This window comes from Muntiacus reevesi, chromosome 5 (genome assembly GCF_963930625.1).
Source record: "Muntiacus reevesi chromosome 5, mMunRee1.1, whole genome shotgun sequence".
Taxonomy (NCBI): Eukaryota; Metazoa; Chordata; class Mammalia; order Artiodactyla; family Cervidae; genus Muntiacus; species Muntiacus reevesi.
In genome coordinates, this window is record NC_089253.1 from 116,807,982 (window position 1) to 116,824,812 (window position 16,831).

Sequence of the window (16,831 nt, forward strand, 5' to 3'; positions counted from 1 at the left end):
GGAGCGCGCCCCCGCGCCCCCCGCCGCCCCTCACACTGGGGCTCCCCCTCCCGGCCCTTCCCAGGCTGCCGACTGTCACACGGCGGCCGAACATCCCGCCCCACGTGGACCCGGCTGGGAGGATCAAAGTCTGTTTGCTGCCTGGCCCCCGGCAGGTGTGAGGGGGGCTGCTAGGACCCGCAGCGCCCGGGCAAGAGGCCCGCCACGCCGAGGGGACCCCGCCTGCCCCGCCCTGCCCCTCCCCCTCCTGCTGCACGCGGCCCGCGCCCCCTACCCTCCCCCACGACGCCCGTCGCTGCACCCGGCCGCGGCCCCCGGCCCACGCCCGGCTCCTGAAGGGAAAGGCCCCGCCCCCATCTGTTGAAGCCGCGACACCGCCTCCTCCCCCGCCCCTCTGAGCCTCCGCCCAATAGAGAGCGCGGGTGGGCGGGACGTGGCGGCTGTCGTGAGGGGGTCCTGGCCAATGGGAAGGCGTGCCGGGCCTGGTGGGCGGGACGGCGAGGCCTTGTCACGCTCGGGTCCGTGTGAAAACGGGGGTTCCGAGTGCAAAGCAAAGTTTTTTTGTAAACCGTCTGCAAAGGCGGGGGGGGGGGCGGCGGCGGGTGGCGAAGAAGGCGCCCGACACCGGGCCGAGTGCAGCAGCCGTGGCCGCCGCCTCTTCAGCTCTTCAGGCGTCGGCTCCTCGGTCCGAGCCACACCGGAGGAAGACCGCCTGAGGAGAAGACCTGCGCGGAGAACCCGCAGATGCTTGGAGCGTCCTTAGCGCTGAGCTGCCGGTCGCCCGCCCCCGCCACCGCCCGCCCGCCCGCTCGCTCCTGCTCCGGCTCTCTGTCGGCGGGCTTCGGGAGCCCCAGCTCCCTGCCGCCTCCGCCGCCGCCCCGCTGTGGGTGTGTGGGGGCTGCTGGAGCTGAGCCGGGCCTCGGCGCCGGCTCCGAGAACGGACGCCTGAGGAGGAGCTGCGCGCCGCCGGCCGGCCGGGGTCGCCCGTAGGCGCGGGGGCTCGGCGGCTAGACCCCGGGGTCGCCCGCCCCTGTCCGGTCACCGAGGCCCCGCGGCAGACTCCCGAGCCCCGCGTCGCCCGCCCTCCCTCCCTCCGTCGCCGGCTCCTCGGCGCCTCGCCGCCTCCTCAGGAGTGTCCGGGCCGCGCTCGGGCGGGCTCCTCAGCCGCAGCCATGGGGTGCTGGGGTCGGAACCGGGGCCGGCTGCTCTGCATGCTGTTACTGACCTTCATGTTCATGGTCCTGGAGGTGGTGGTGAGCCGGGTGACCACGTCCCTGGCGATGCTCTCCGACTCCTTCCACATGCTGTCGGACGTGCTGGCGCTGGTGGTGGCGCTGGTGGCCGAGCGCTTCGCCCGGCGGACCCACGCCACCCAGAAGAACACCTTCGGCTGGATCCGGGCCGAGGTGATGGGGGCTCTGGTGAACGCCATCTTCCTGACCGGCCTCTGCTTCGCCATCCTGCTGGAGGCCATCGAGCGCTTCATCGAGCCGCACGAGATGCAGCAGCCGCTGGTGGTCTTCGGGGTCGGCGTGGCGGGGCTGGTGGTCAACGTGCTGGGGCTCTGTCTCTTTCACCACCACAGCGGCTTCGGCGACGACTCCAGCCACAGCCACTCGCATGGGGGCCACAGCCACGGCCTCGCCAAGGGGGCCCGCAGCAAGGGCAGCCGCTCCGGGGGTAGCGACAACGCCGTGACCCCGGGCGAGCAGGGTCCCGACCAGGAGGAGACCAACATCCTGGTGGCCAACAGCAGCAACTCCAACGGGCTGAAATTGGACCAGACAGGTGAGGAGAGAAAAGTCGCCGCCGCAGGTGGTTGGCCCTGGGGAGCCCGGACCCCGGGATGGCCCCGGGCTGGGTGGCCCGCACGCCCCCTGGCGCCCGAGCTGGCCGCGCCGCGCCGCCTCTGGGCTGCTCCTTCCCGGGCAGGCTCCCGCACCCGCACTTGCGGAGAAACCGCCGAAACAGACGCCCCCCTCTCCCGCACCCCCCGCTTTCAGCCGGGTGTTAGGAGCCGGGGAAGTGCGTCCCCCGCTCCCGGTATGGGGGTGTAGACGAGAGCGGGCAAAAGGTCAGGAGGTGACCCTCAGCCCGCTGCGGTCCACAACTGCACTTGGCAGTCTTTTACGGGCTGTCGTGCCAAGAGACTGTCTGATTTTGGCGTTAGCGGGAACAGCAATGCTTCCTAATTAAATTTCTTGACCCTCTTGGAAAACCGGAGAGAATCCCATGTTGGTCCTTAGTTGTTGGATGTTTGGAACCTTGCTCTGCCCAAGTAGTACTTTTGCCCTTCAAACAAGTTTCTTAATGTTGTATTCAGAGCGATCTCAGTGACTGAATTTCCTGAACTCAAAATCTTGGTTAAGGGTTTCTGTTATGAACAGCAATGCATGTTTCGGTTAATTTTCTGAAGTCTAAACCCAATCCTGAAAATCCTAGACTTAGGACCTGTCTGGGCATGTTTTAACATTTCACTTAGGATTTGTCGTGATTGTACTAAGGTAAAAGTGATGATAATTTATGCTTCTTATATTTTTAATGGGTAGTTTTCATTCTAAACGTTAAGTGCTCTTGGAAGGAAATTGGGAAATAGGTGTTGAAAGAGGAGATAGGAAAAGGAATCATCCTAATGCCCTACTAACCAAGCTCAGTGATATTTTTAATAGGCTGGTGTATTTCCTCCCACTGTTTTCCATTTATATGGAAATATCAATTTCTATTTACCTATCTGTGTGAAACCACACATGCATGACACTACATAGACAGTTTTCCTCTTTCTAGGATTCAGGATATCATGTTAATGAAATTGAAGTTGTACATTGAAAATGTTTAATAAACAATTGAATTTCCTCTCACTTCTACTCTGCAAGGAGTTATTCCAAAGGATATTAAGCTGTCCTTATGTGTATAATTCCTTTAAAGGATCAATATGTTTGGTTTAGGAACTAGTAGAGTAGGTAGTGATCATTTAGTTCCAACTTTTCCTGAAGTCTCTGTGTGATTGTTGATAGGCTTATATGGTTGATTTGTCAGTTTCTAAACCCCTTCTATCAAGGGACTCATCATTTTTAAGTGACAAAAGTCTAAAAGTTAACCTTAACACCTTAATGATGAAAAGTGACTAGAGCTCTGTGTCAGGTCAGCCATTTGTGTTAGACTTATCCATAGTTGTTTATGATTTGGGGTGATAGCATTCAATTTTGTTTTGTTTTTGATATATGCCAACAAGTATAGAATGTTCCCAGGACCCCACAGAAAAGGTGAACTTCATTTGGAAGTGGGAAGGTAGGAGGTTGGAGTGTGAGAAAGTAGTATCATCTTAATGACTTAATTTAGCCCTGACCATATGTCCTGGCCTGTTCCCAATATGTCAATTTATATTAAATTGCTCTGAGCACATTTCTTCATATGTTTTATGAAAAATTTTCACCCCCATCTCTTAAATGGAATTAGGCAAGAATGTTTATATAAACACTTTAGATGTGTTTGATACAGAATGTTTATTTCTTTGTAGATCCAGAAAAGTCCAGAAATGATGCAATGGAAGTACAAGTGAATGGGAATCTTATCAGAGAACCTGAAGAGGTGGAATTGGAAGAGGATGAAGATAAGACTGGACAACTTAACATGCGTGGAGTTTTTCTGCATGTCTTTGGAGATGCTTTGGGTTCAGTGATTGTGGTAGTAAATGCCTTAGTCTTTTACTTTAATTGGAAAGGTTGTCCTGAAGGGGAGATTTGTGTGAACCCGTGTATACCTGACCCCTGCAAAGCATTTGTAGAATTAGTTAATAGTACTCAGGCAACAGTTCAAGAGGCTGGTCCTTGCTGGGTACTATATTTAGATCCAACTCTTTGTATTGTAATGGTTTGTATACTTCTTTACACAACTTATCCATTGCTTAAGGAGTCTGCTCTTATTCTTCTCCAAACTGTTCCTAAACAAATTGATATCAAAAATTTGATAAAAGAACTTCGAAATGTTGAAGGAGTTGAGGAAGTTCATGAATTACATGTTTGGCAACTTGCTGGAAGCAGAATCATTGCCACTGCTCACATAAAATGTGAAGACCCGACATCATACATGCAGGTGGCTAAGATCATTAAAGACGTTTTCCATAATCACGGAATTCACGCTACCACCATTCAGCCTGAATTTGCTAGTGTAGGCTCTAAGTCAAGTGTAGTCCCGTGTGAACTTGCCTGCAGAACTCAGTGCGCTCTGAAGCAGTGTTGTGGGACACGGCCACAAGCCCAGTCTGGAAAGGATGCAGAAAAGGCCCCATCGGTTAGCATTTCTTGTTTAGAACTTAGTGACAATCTAGAGAAGCAGCCCAAGAGGACTAAAGTTGAAAACATCCCTGCTGTTGTGCTAGAGATTAAAAAAATGCCAAACAAACAACCTGAATCATCTTTGTGAGTCTTGAAAAAGATGTGATGTTTGACTTTTGCTTTAAACTGCAAGAGGAAAAAAGACTCCATTGAAATTCTATGTTTGCCAAGTAGTGTAATTGAAGTCCTTGTCTGGTCACACAGTTTAATTCTATTTTTGTAAGAACATAATGGGACTGCTTAACAGAGTTCTATATTACAACTTTGTGATTATTAGTGCAGAGTACAGCTATGCTGTAACAGTTTTGGAAAGCCAGTTTTAACACTATGTTACATTTTTGTTTTAAGTATAAACCTTATATAACATAATGCTATTTGATTTCCAGTTTTTCAATGGTAAAAAACTAATTAGGGGGATAAATAAATTTAAATTGTTACTGGAATTTCTCTGCTTTTCTTTTCCCCCAGTGTTATATTTTGTTTGTTAGAATTATAATTGCTGGAACTCTAAAAATCAACAGGTGTGTTTCCTTTGACGTTTTATGTAATATTTACTTGCCCTTTGAGATCATTACATAGCATAATGACAGCATATTTTAAGAATGACTCATGAGTATTATTAGGAAAAGTTCTTTTTTTTCTTCACATGGGGTTTTATGATACTGAAAATCAGTTACTACTCTGTATCCTATGTGGCTGAGTATTATTCTAATAAACAGATAATTAAATTGAACTAGTGTACCTATAATAGGGCATATGAGCAGTAAGAGCAGGGAAGGAAGTTTTACCAAATTAAATATTTAGATTCTTGTAAGTTAATAATCAGACTACATATCTAAATTATTCTGAGAATTTTAACTTTAAAAACAAAACAAAACAAAACAAAGGTAGCCTGAAAGATGGATATGTTCACCAGCATTACTTTCTTTGAAAGATTGGCATTAGAAACAGAGTTGAAAGTTTACTCATAAAATATATACGATAAATATTTTTAAGACTGTTTAATAATTACATGTTAAATGAAAGCTTATTAATCTAATCTTTTAAATTGTGAGTTTTAGAAACAGCTTCAGAGTCACTTCGCAGTGACCAACCGTGAATGGATTCAAACGGCTTTTTGAGCCCAACCAGCAATGCCTGTGCTTTGCCAAGAGCCACTGACTTGAGAGAAAAACCTGAAGGTTAATGCAGTTTGGATGTTAAACTGTCAAAAAGCAAAATTGGTTAAGACAAAATTAATAATTGAGATTCTATAAGTCATTCTGTCTTGACATTGCTTAGACCTTCCAATAGTGGCTTCTTTTGCAAGATGTCTTAGTATCTATAGAGGAAACTGTTTTTGGCTATTTCATTGTCCGTATGGATTTCAAATCCATACACAAATATTATTTAAGGGTATTTAAGTTATATTTTTCTGATAGAAAGGGATTATGCTTTGTGAAGAAACTAGATTTTTCGTCCTCAAAAGGATGAATATTAATATCAGTTATCATGTATAGCTCTATTTTTCTAGAAACAAGGTATCCTGACTACTTTAGTACCTTTTATAGCTGACTACTTTGGGGATGGCTACCTTTTGGGATTTGAAATAATTCACTGTTTAGTGGGTCTTAAGATGAAAACGTTGGCATTTGACAGTTAACTTTTTAAAGGGATGATCTTTTGTGGTAGACAGTGTGATTTTTTTCCTAGTATAAGCCTGTTGCTGGCAATGGGCCTGTTTAAGAACACCCGATTTTTCCATTGTGAATGAGGTAATTTTAGGAACACAGTTTGTAAGTTCATATTTACTATAATGGGCCAAAACCATAACCTGCCAATTTGCAATACATCTTTTATCATTTAATACACTTCTGATATTGTATATTTCAATTCCTAAACTGGTAGTTACTTGGAATTTTGCAAACATTTTTTTAAAACATGAAATTGGAGGAATTTCATATGAGTGAACAAGAGAAAGCTTCAAATTATATCATGTACATTCTTGATTTACCATTTTTTGAAGATCTCAAAACAATTTATGTTATAGAAATATTTCAGTAGTGATATAAAAGGATAACTGGTAATATATATTACATTCAATGAGGTTTTCTTTACAATGCTCTATTGGGTCTATTAAAGGTTGCGTAAGGCATAAGACATCAACTGAAAGTTTTTTTTAAATGGTGTATAAGCATGGGACAAGGGCTATTTTTTTTTTTTAAAGTGCTTTGAAAGTAAAAGCCTTTAGATTTTAGTTATTTCATTTTTCATAATTTTAAGTAGCTCATAAGTAACAAAGTGGTACCATAGGATTCTCTTTTTCAAAGGATTTCTGTCATAATAGTAAAATCATGTGGGCTCTGACTCACCTTTTCAGTTTTAGCAGAGAGTTATTTATTTCTTTACAATGCACTTTCTAACCCATTTTTAGCTATATTAGCATTATCTTTAAAAAATGCTTTTATATTTAAATATTGTGGGATTTAAGTGTCTTTTCCAAAATAGTTTATTCCTTCCTGAAAGAAAATGAGGGAAATTCCATTAATTATTAGGAGACTTAAACCCAATATTTAAATGCTGTTTTATAACACTGCATCAGTTTTAGGAGGTGCATCTCTCCTGCTGGCTCTTTTATATTTGAGCAAGATCAGTGTATTTAGAATATGTGTTTAGAAATATGTCTGTTGTCTCAATTTAGTAAGAAGGAGGTGCTGCATTTCTGAATTAAAACCAACCCAGACATTTTTTTCCAACCTAAATTCCGCCTTAGTGATGAGAGAGATTTAATTCTCCATTGTCACCTTTTAGTTATATGATTGTTTAGTAAAATTTTTTTTCAGAGAGCATCTGCCCTGTATAAAGTATGAACTAGAACCTAAAGGAAAAGTAAAAAACTCAGAAACTTTGCTGTGTGTATTTTAACATTTTAAAAAGTAGTATGTTTGAGTAACTAAGGTATGTAATTTGAACAGGAAGGATTCGCATCAAGAGCACCTTGGAAAATCACAAGTAGAAGACTATATTAATGTTTGTATCTTGTTAACATCCTCAGTTAATTTGAATTTTTGAAAGTTTTGAAGGAAAAGGCCTATGGAACCTAATGTGAAGTATTTAGTAGGCTAACTGGTATTGAGTTGTAGATTTTTACTGTTTATAAACAAATATCATTTGATGAAATGTCATTTGCCTGCTGTCTTAAGATGTTCACACATACACAAATATGGAGAAGAATCCTACAATATAGAAATATTTATTTTAATAGAGTTTCAGTTAAGTCATAAAACAGTGTTAAAACTTGGGAAGGTGGAGGGAGGGCTTGTTGTTTTTTAAATTGAAACTGTCATACAGTGTTTGACCATCTGAAATGGGAATTATAATAGCACTATTTTGATGTAACTCTACCGCTATTATGTGGCAATGCTATTTAGTTTTACTAACAAGTTCTGAAATACTTAGCAGTCATTTTCACTGGCACAGGAGCCGTTTGTATGTCATTCAGTTTAAACTTTTAAACCAAAAATGTTATGGTTCAGTGTCTTTGGCAAAAAGATACTGAAGGGAATGTAACATACAATTAATACATAGTTATATATAAAGAGACACAAATTACCATGTTATGGTTCTGCCTTGAAACAGCACAAGGAAGTGTATCAGCGCATTCTGTGATTCTTTATGAACCTTCTGTGTTGCGTTGTTTTGTGTCTGCCACAGGGTGTCCTTTGGGCCAGATGGGGCACAGTTAAATGCAATTATCATCTCATGAAATGCAGATGCGGATAAAATGTCTTTAGTGCTGCAGCATTTTACCTAACTTTTTGTATGTTTCTGACTGTGCGTTGTTTTCCAAAGCTGTTCCTACCTCACCATGAGGCTTTATGGATTGTTATGTATTATAAATGTTCTTTATGAGACAGACTACTGTGTTTCTTCTCATTTATTAAAAGTTAAGTAGAAAAATAAACTAATTTTAATATCTACCTCATTGTTTTGTGCATATGGCCTCACCCGGTAGCTGTGGCACACAGACTTAGTTGCTCTGGAGAATGTGGGATCTTCCCAGACCAGGGATTGAACCAGTGTCATACTAGCCACGATTTCAAGCAACCACTGGGGGATTTGCAGTGTGTCCTTCATGGATAAGAGGAGACTAAAAGTGTGTGTGTGTGTGAGTCGCTCAGTCGTGTCTGACTCTGCGGCCCTATGGGCTGTAGCCTGCCAGGCTCCTCTGTCCCTGGAACTCTCCAGGCAAGAATAGTGGAGTGGGTTAGCATTTTCTTCTCCAGGGGATCTTCCTGACCCAGGGATCAAACCCGGGTCTCCCATGTTGCAGGCGGATTCTTTACCATCTGAGCCACCAGGGAAGCCCAGAGGAGACTACTGGACTGTATTTTCTGGCGATTCTTTTCCAAACAATTAATTGTAAGATCCAGAGTTGAATTACAGTACCAGAGGAGACTACTACAATTGATTCCACATTTTCTTCATACTTGAACATTTCTGAGATCAGAATGCATCAATACAATCAGTGGTATCTTACCACTCCTTTTGGCCAACTATATTTCTTATTAGGATGTATCTTACAATTAATCATTCAGAAAAGAATTACCAGGTCTTTCCAGAAGTACTGCCAACATTTTCTAAAACCTTATGTACTATGCATTGCACATCTGGATGAGAGCTGTTGCTTTTGAATTAGGTGAAAATATGCTTACAAAAGTCAATGACAATGTTGTTTTTAAAGAAATCCCATAGACATTTCTGAGCCTTCAGAGTTGACCATTTTTGCCATCTCCTCACTAGAGCCTATATAGCCTTTTCTCTTTTAAATCAAGTAATAGCACTTTGTTGCATTTGCTTATTTACAAACCTATTTCCTTTTTGAAGATAAATCCTATGAGGTCAGAGCTATCTTTTTTATTTCCTCAGGGTCTAGCACACTGTAAGCACTCAAAGGTGTTTGAAGGAATATTGAGGAATGGCAGGCATGGAAGAGGACATAGCATAACACTTATTAAGAGCTAAAATATACCAAGCAGTTATTACCTACCAGCCACAGACATTTTCATTTAATCCTTACAAACTGTTAGCCACATTCCATTATTCCCATTTGGCAGACCAATGGATATCAAGTACCTTACCCAAAGGCATCCAGATAGAGATGGAGCCAGAACTGGAATTTAGCAAGAGATCTAGAACACATCAAGTAGCACGCTTTCCCATTACTTTGAACTGTCAACAACCTATTTCATAAGTAAATTCAGAATGAAGAGTTCTTTTAAATTTTCATGCAAGAAGCAGCAATAGATAGGCCAAAAAAAAGAATACATTTTACAGTATTTGATATTTACAAAAAACAGTGTAGTCACCAGACGAAAAATCAGAACTTATGGTTGTGTCATTCAAATTACATGGGGCACAGGAATAACAATATTTTTTAGAATTTAGTGTTTCTCGGTCTCAGTCTAGCCTTGCAGACAGTGCCCATCATTACAAAGTAGTCAGCTAAGCCAGTACAAGTGTTGTTTAAGGTGGGAACTGCACTTGAACCACAAACACCCACGGCCTACATATCTTTTTATGCTGAAAACTGGGTGTTTGGAGAACTGGAGAGCAGAGGTGATTGAACCAAGTGTGAATGAGGAGATGCCGGCAGAAGATGATTTGCTTTTCGACAGAGATACTATTAGCATTTGGGTGAGAAAATGTATCACAGTATAGAAGTGTCCTGTGCGCTGAATTTAGTAACCCAACCTCCTTCCACACAAGTGTTTGTAGCTCCTCCAGTTCCCCTGGCTCAACATCAACACACCCCAACTTTTGCAAATGTCTCCGAGGGATGCAGCCTGGCCCTGGACCACCGTTAAGGACTGACCCGGTGGGATTCCTATCTCTCCCACATGATTCAAATGCCATCTCTATTTTCCTTCGTTTACACAGACCGAGTAACATAGATTCTTTGTGTTTTGTTTGAACTTCAGCTCCATCTCAAAGTCCAAGAACCAAGCTTGGACTTCCACTCCTACAGAGTCAAATAGACAATCCAAAGATTTGATTTCTGAGACTTACAGCCATTGAAAAGACCAGGTAGATGGGAACTCCTCTGAGAGGTTAAGAAGAATGTTCTGCTTAAGGAAGCAGTGCAGATGTGGCCAACTGAATTGGTCATGGAAACCATATCTTTTTTTGGAGTATAAGAATCGAATTTTCTGGCATTGTAAAAGAGGTTCAAAACCAGTGCCCGTAATTAAAGTATAGATTTGAATATTCAAATAGAAATTTTAAGGATTGACCCTAATTTTTCTTCTAATTGTGAAAACGTCAAGGACAATTCTAGACAAAATTTACCCGCACTTTATGTTTTGGAAGTATAGATTTATAGTATAATGTTACTTTGAGGCATATAACATAGTTTTTCAGTATTTTTGATGATTATATTCCATTATAGGAGGAAGAAATGGCACACACTCCAGTATTCTTACCTGGAAAATTCCAAGGGCAGAGGAGCCTGGTGGGCTATAGTCCAAAGGGCCGCAAAGAGTCGGACAGGACTGAGCAGGAGCACAGATAGACTATAACAAGATAATGAGTGTAATTCCCTGTGTTACACACTATATCCTTGTTGCTTGTCTATTTTATTTATGGTAGTTTGTATCCATACACCTAATTTGTCCCTTCTTCTTCCCTTTTCCTTTTAGTTACCAGAAATTTATTTTTTATATCTCTGAGTCTATTTCTGTTTTGTACATAAGTTCATTTGTGTCATATTTGAGATTTCACATGTAAGTATTTATCTTTCTCTGTCTCATTTTGCTAAACTTAATATTGTTTAAGTCCATCCACGTGGCTGCAAAAGGCAGAGTTTCATTATTTTCTATGGCTGAGTAACATTCTGTTGTTATATATAGAGAGAGTTATAAATATATTGTTGAATATATATCTCACATATTCTTAACCCAGGCATCTGTTGATGGGCACTTGAGTTGCTTCCATGTCTCAGCTATTGTAAACAGTGCTGCTATGAATGTTGGGGTTCATGTATAACTGTTTCAAATTAGTGTTTCTGTTTTCTCAGTATACATACCCAGGAGTGGAATTGCTGGATTCTATGGCAGTTCTATTTTTAGTTTTTAAGGAACCTCCATACTTTTTTCCGTAATGAGTACACCAATTAACAATTTACATTTCCCTTAACAGTTTATAAGGGTTCCCTTTTCTCCACATTCTCTCCAACATTTGTTATTTGTAGACTTTGATTTAAACAGTCTCAGAATAGCCATTCTAAGCAGTGTGAGCTGGGAGGTGTGAGACTTTAATTTAAACCAATTCACCCTTAGAACCTCCAGAAGGCGTGCAGCCTACTGATGCCTGCATTTATTCCATAAAACTCATTTTGGACTTATGACCTCTAGACATGTAAAGTACGTTTGTCTTGTTTTAAGCCACTAAGTTTGTGGTAGCTTGTCATGGCAGCAATAAGAAACTAATATACATTTATTAGCACATAAATATGATTGATACACTAAGCTTCTATATTTATTACTACTAAACCTGTGCTATCATGAAGTTAAAGTACAGACTAACTTATAAATAGAATTTTATCAGAAAAGGGCTAGATGCCATAAATGACGATATAGCTTTTGTTTCATGCTTATGCAACCATTTTCTTTGGATAAGTAAGTTAATGAAACATTGATATATGGTTTTAAGGTAGGAAGAAGATGCTAAAGTTGAATATGTGAAATACAACCAGGGGTTTTCTTTATGCATGTGGTCTGAGTTTTTATGTGGTGATATCAAGCTTCAGGGATAAGCAATTCCTTAAGGGGTTTGGTGGGAGTCCAGACTTCCTTGTATGTTGTGACAGGACCCAGTTGAATGAAAGAAGAGCTCAGGGTGAGTGAATCAGCTTTGCGTGGATTAGAGATGTCCTCTTGAAAAGCCCAGAGGTCCCCTGAAGTGACTATAGAGCAGCACTTGCCACAGCAGGCTCTGCTTTCTTCTCCTGACCTTTCTCCTCTCGCTCTATTTAGAGCCTGCTCCCGCCTCCTCGCCTCCTTCCTCCTCTCTCTTTTCTCTCTAGCCCGTTCTTCAGCTCCACATCTTATTAGGAATATGGCCTTGGCTGATTCGATACTTCTTGGAGTCTCAGTTTTTAGATCTGTGAGATCTGAATAATATGTCCTTTATAGGGTTCTTGTGAGGACCACATGGGGCAAGAATGAACTTGTACCTACCTCCCCTATTTTTGGCTGCACCAGGCCTTAGTTGCAGCACATGGAATCTTTAATTGTGGTTTGTGGGCTCTCCTACATGTGACATGAGGGATCTAGTTCCCTGACTAGGGATTGAACCCCGGCTGCCTGCGTTGGGAGCAGAGTCTTAGCCACTGGGCCACCAGGGAAGCCTCTCTACCACATTCTGTGTTCTGGCACTGTGTAAATATTTTAGCCAATCACTCTATGAATAAATGCTAGCACTATCTTCAATCCAGAGATGAGGGTAGGAGAACTGAGTGATGCAGGCTTTTCAAATTACACGGTACACAAAGTGGTTAGCTCTGGAGTCAGACTGCCAAGCTTCAAACCTCAGACTCACTGACTATGAAAAACTTGGTAAGATGTCTGCCTTAGCTTTCTCATCTGAAAAATGAGGATACTAGTAGTATTTCTTATAGGGTTGTTATAGATTAAGCGAATCAACTTAAGTAAAGCATTTTGAACAATTCTTGCCCTTCAGTTCAGTACAGTTCAATTCAGTCACTCAGTCGTGTCCAACTCTTTCGACCCCATGAGTTGCAGCACGCCAGGCCTCCCTGTCCATCACCAACTCCCGGAGTCCACCCAAACCCATGTCCATTGAGTCGGTGATGCCATCCAACCATCTCATCCTCTGTCATCCCCTTCTCCTCCTGCCTTCAATCTTTCCCAGCATCAGGGTCTTTTCCAAAGAGTCAGCTCTTCGCATCAGGTGGTCAAAGTATTGGAGTTATAGCTCCAACATCAGTCCTTCCAATGAACACCCAGGACTGATCTCCTTTAGGATGGACTGGCTGGATCTCCTTGCAGTCCAAGGGACTCTCAAGAGTCTTCTCCAAGACCACAGTTCAAAAGCATCAATTCTTCAGTGCTCAGCTTTCTTCACAGTCCAACTCTCACATCCATACATGACCACTGGAAAAACCATAGCCTTGACTAGATGGACCTTTGTTGGCAAAGTAATGTCTCTGCTTTTTAATATGCTATCTAGTTTGGTCATAACTTTCCTCCCAAGGAGTAAGCATCTTTTAATTTCATGGCTGCAATCACCATCTGCAGTGATTTTGGAGCCCAGGAAAATAAAGTCAGCCATTGTTTCCACTGCTTCCCCATCTATCTGCCATGAAGTGATGGGACCAGATGCCATGATCTTAGTTTTCTGAATGTTGAGCTTTAGGCCAACTTTTTCACTCTCCTCTTTCACTTTCATCAAGAGGCTCTTTAGTTCTTCTTCACTTTCTGCCATAAGGGTGGTGTCATCTGCATATCTGAGGTTATTGATATTTCTCCTGGCAATCTTGATTCCAGCTTGTGCTTCCTCCAGCCCAGCATTTCTCATGATGTACTCTGCATATAAGTTAAACAAGCAGGGTGACAATATACAGCCTTGACATACTCCTTTTCCTATTTGGAACCAGTCTGTTGTTCCATGTCCAGTTCTAACTGTTGCTTCCTGACCTGCATACAGGTTTCTCAAGAGGCAGGTCAGGGGGTCTGGTATGCCCATCTCTTTCGGAATTTTCCACAGTTTATTGTAATCCACACAGTCAAAGGCTTTGGCGTAGTCAATAAAGCAGAAATAGATGTTTTTCTGGAACTCTCTTGCTTTTTCGATGATGCAGCAGATGTTGGCAATTTGATCTTTGGTTCCTCTGCCTTTTCTAAAACCAGTTTGAACATCTGGAAGTTCACTGTTCACGTATTGCTGAAGCCTTGCTTGGAGAATTTTAAGCATCACTTTACTAGTGTGTGAGATGAGTGCAATTGTGCAGTAGTTTGAGCATTCTTTGGCATTGCCTTTCTTTGGGATTGGGATGAAAACTGACTTTTTCCGGTTCTGTGGCCACTGCTGAGTTTTCCTGCCCTTCATTCAGTGCTTATAAAATATTAGCCAGTTTGCATTCTATTCCATTATTTCTTACTCCCCCCCCCCCCGCCCTTTTCCTTCTTTTTCTTTTCTCCTCCTCCATTCTTTCTGTCTTCTCTCTTTTCCTAAGCTAATTCGTTTCCCCTAACACCTCTCTTGGGCTTTCCTGGCGGCTCAGTCATAAAGAATCCGCCTGCAATGCAGGAGATGCAGGAGGCAGGGCTCCGATCCCTGGGTTGGGAAGATCCCTTGGAGGAGGCCCTGGCAACCCACTTCAGTATTCTTGCCTGGAGAATCCCATGGACAGAGGAGCCTGGTGGGCTACAGTCCAGAGGATCACAGAGGAGATCAGTCCTGAATATTCATTGAAAGGACTGATTCTGAAGCTGAAATTCCAATACTTTAGCCACCTGATGTGAAGAACTGACTCCTTGGTAAAGACCCTGATGCTGGGAAAGGTTAAAGGTGGAAGGAGAAGGGGATGGCAGAGGATGAGATGGTTGGATGGCATCACCGACTCGATGGACATGAGTTTGAGTAAACTCTGGGAGTTGGTGATGGACAGGGAGGCCTGGCGTGCTGCAGTTCATGGGGTCACAAAGAGTTGGATACAACTGAGTGACTGAACTGAACTGAGCAGCTAAACCGAGTACAGCACAGCACAGAAGTGATTTTACGTGCACTCAGGCACACAAGACCTTGATTAATCCCACTCTGGACTCTTACTCTTTTCAATGGTACCACATTTCTCTTTTTCAAAATCATTGAACTCTTTTTTTTCCCCCTCCAGGCAACTTCTGTGACAAGCATTACCTGCAGGATAGTAAAGTATCTTGAAGACAAACAGCTGTTTACCTGGTGATTGATTCTGACTGCTATGGGGAGTCAGCTTGGGGGAGGAAGAAAAATGGTTGAGGCTCAAAACAAGAGAGACAGTTCCAACAATTCATGTAGGCTGTGGAGGGTCAGTGATGGATGGCGTTTGAGTGTGTGCTCTCTGCCCTCATGTTGTTGGGTAGCCTGATGATGATTTCTGCAAAGGACAGAGCTTGGACCTGAGAACTATTCAGCTGAGACTCAGGAATCTTATGAGAAATCCTTTTAAGGGACAACGGTATGGCAAAATGGAGAGTACTGATGGTGCTTTTCCACTGCACTAGCCCAGCAGGCCTGGGCCACCCTCTGCAATTCCAGAGAAGCAGACCCAAAAGAGGCGATAACACCCGCTTCCCTTCTCCTCCTCCTCATTCTTCGCCTTCTCCTTCACGTTCTCCTTCTCCTTTCTCTTTTCCTCTTCCTCCACCTCCTTCTAAATCAATGGACCATCTGATTTTCACATTCCCCCCGTTTTTGTAACTGAACTGTTTGAGAACCTCTGAGTGCATTGCCGGTAAACATGCCTGGGTAGATCTGGTAAGCTAACTCCTGAGTCCGAAGCTCAGGCATTTTTACTGAACATCCGTAGCTGCTTTGGGACCTTGGCTATCTTAGGGTTTTCAGCTGGATTTTTCCTCTCTTAATTATAACTTAGACACAAGTCGCAGAAGGGGCAGCTATTTGAAACATAAGTTAATAAGCACCAAAAAAAAAAAAAAAAAAAAGATTCTGCAGAATTGCTTCATTATCTGCTTCCCCCAGATTACTGTGTCACATTCATTTGTTAACTCTTATTTAATAGGATGTGAAAATGTCTACCCTCCTCCAAAATCCAATGTATCGATACAAAAGAGAAAAGATGGTGGTGATTCTACCCCATGTGGTTTTTCGTTTATTGGAAGTCAAGACTGCTCTTGCCCACAGTGTGGGATTTGTGGAGAAGGGCTTGCAGAGAGCAACCTGAAACTCTCTTACCTCATCATTTAAAGCTAAACACTAGCATTTTGTATGCATAAAAAAAAACCCAGTTAATTTTACTAAGTGTATAAATTAGGTCTTGAAAGCACTTTTTGTCTATTTTTGATGATGGAACACATGGTATCAATAATATATCAACTTATATTTTAAAACTATATATGTGCGTATATAAATATAAGTGTCCGCAAATATTTTTCTGGTTTAAATAGAAGTCAATTTGTGCCACTTGTTAAACAGCACTAGGTTGAATTGTGAGATCACATTTATCTATTTTTTAAAATTTTGTTGAAACTTTGTGACTTTTTTTGGTAAATATACCACATAAACATCAAAAAATGTATGATCTCTATTTCAGGGGGGTGTATGTTTCTGTTAATATAGCTGTCAAATGAATCATGCTTGTTCATCACTTTGTCTGATTTGTCTATCAGTGTCTAAGAGAGCTGTGTTAAAGTCTCCCACTATGAATGTGAATTTACCCAATTTTCTTTGTGATTCTATCAGTTTTTCATTTATGTATGCCTGAACTGTAATAGTAG

At 42.5% G+C, this 16,831-nt stretch overlaps 1 protein-coding gene across 1 annotated transcript; it reads left to right on the forward strand.

The window, feature by feature from the left end:
• The first annotated feature begins 573 nt into the window (after positions 1-573).
• Positions 574-8,291, forward strand: SLC30A1 (solute carrier family 30 member 1). Its single transcript, XM_065936259.1, has 2 exons — positions 574-1,788; positions 3,518-8,291. The coding sequence occupies exons 1-2, from the start codon at positions 1,173-1,175 to the stop codon at positions 4,420-4,422; spliced, it is 1,521 nt and encodes a 506-aa protein (XP_065792331.1). The 5' UTR covers positions 574-1,172; the 3' UTR covers positions 4,423-8,291.
• Positions 8,292-16,831: the final 8,540 nt, after the last annotated feature.

Bases quoted from the DNA above. Each gene is read 5' to 3' on its own strand.
- SLC30A1 (XM_065936259.1), top strand. From the start codon at position 1,173: ATGGGGTGCTGGGGTCGGAACCGGGGCCGGCTGCTCTGCATGCTGTTA. The intron at 1,789-3,517 runs GTGAGGAGAGAA...ATTTCTTTGTAG, and splicing joins GCTGAAATTGGACCAGACAG to ATCCAGAAAAGTCCAGAAAT.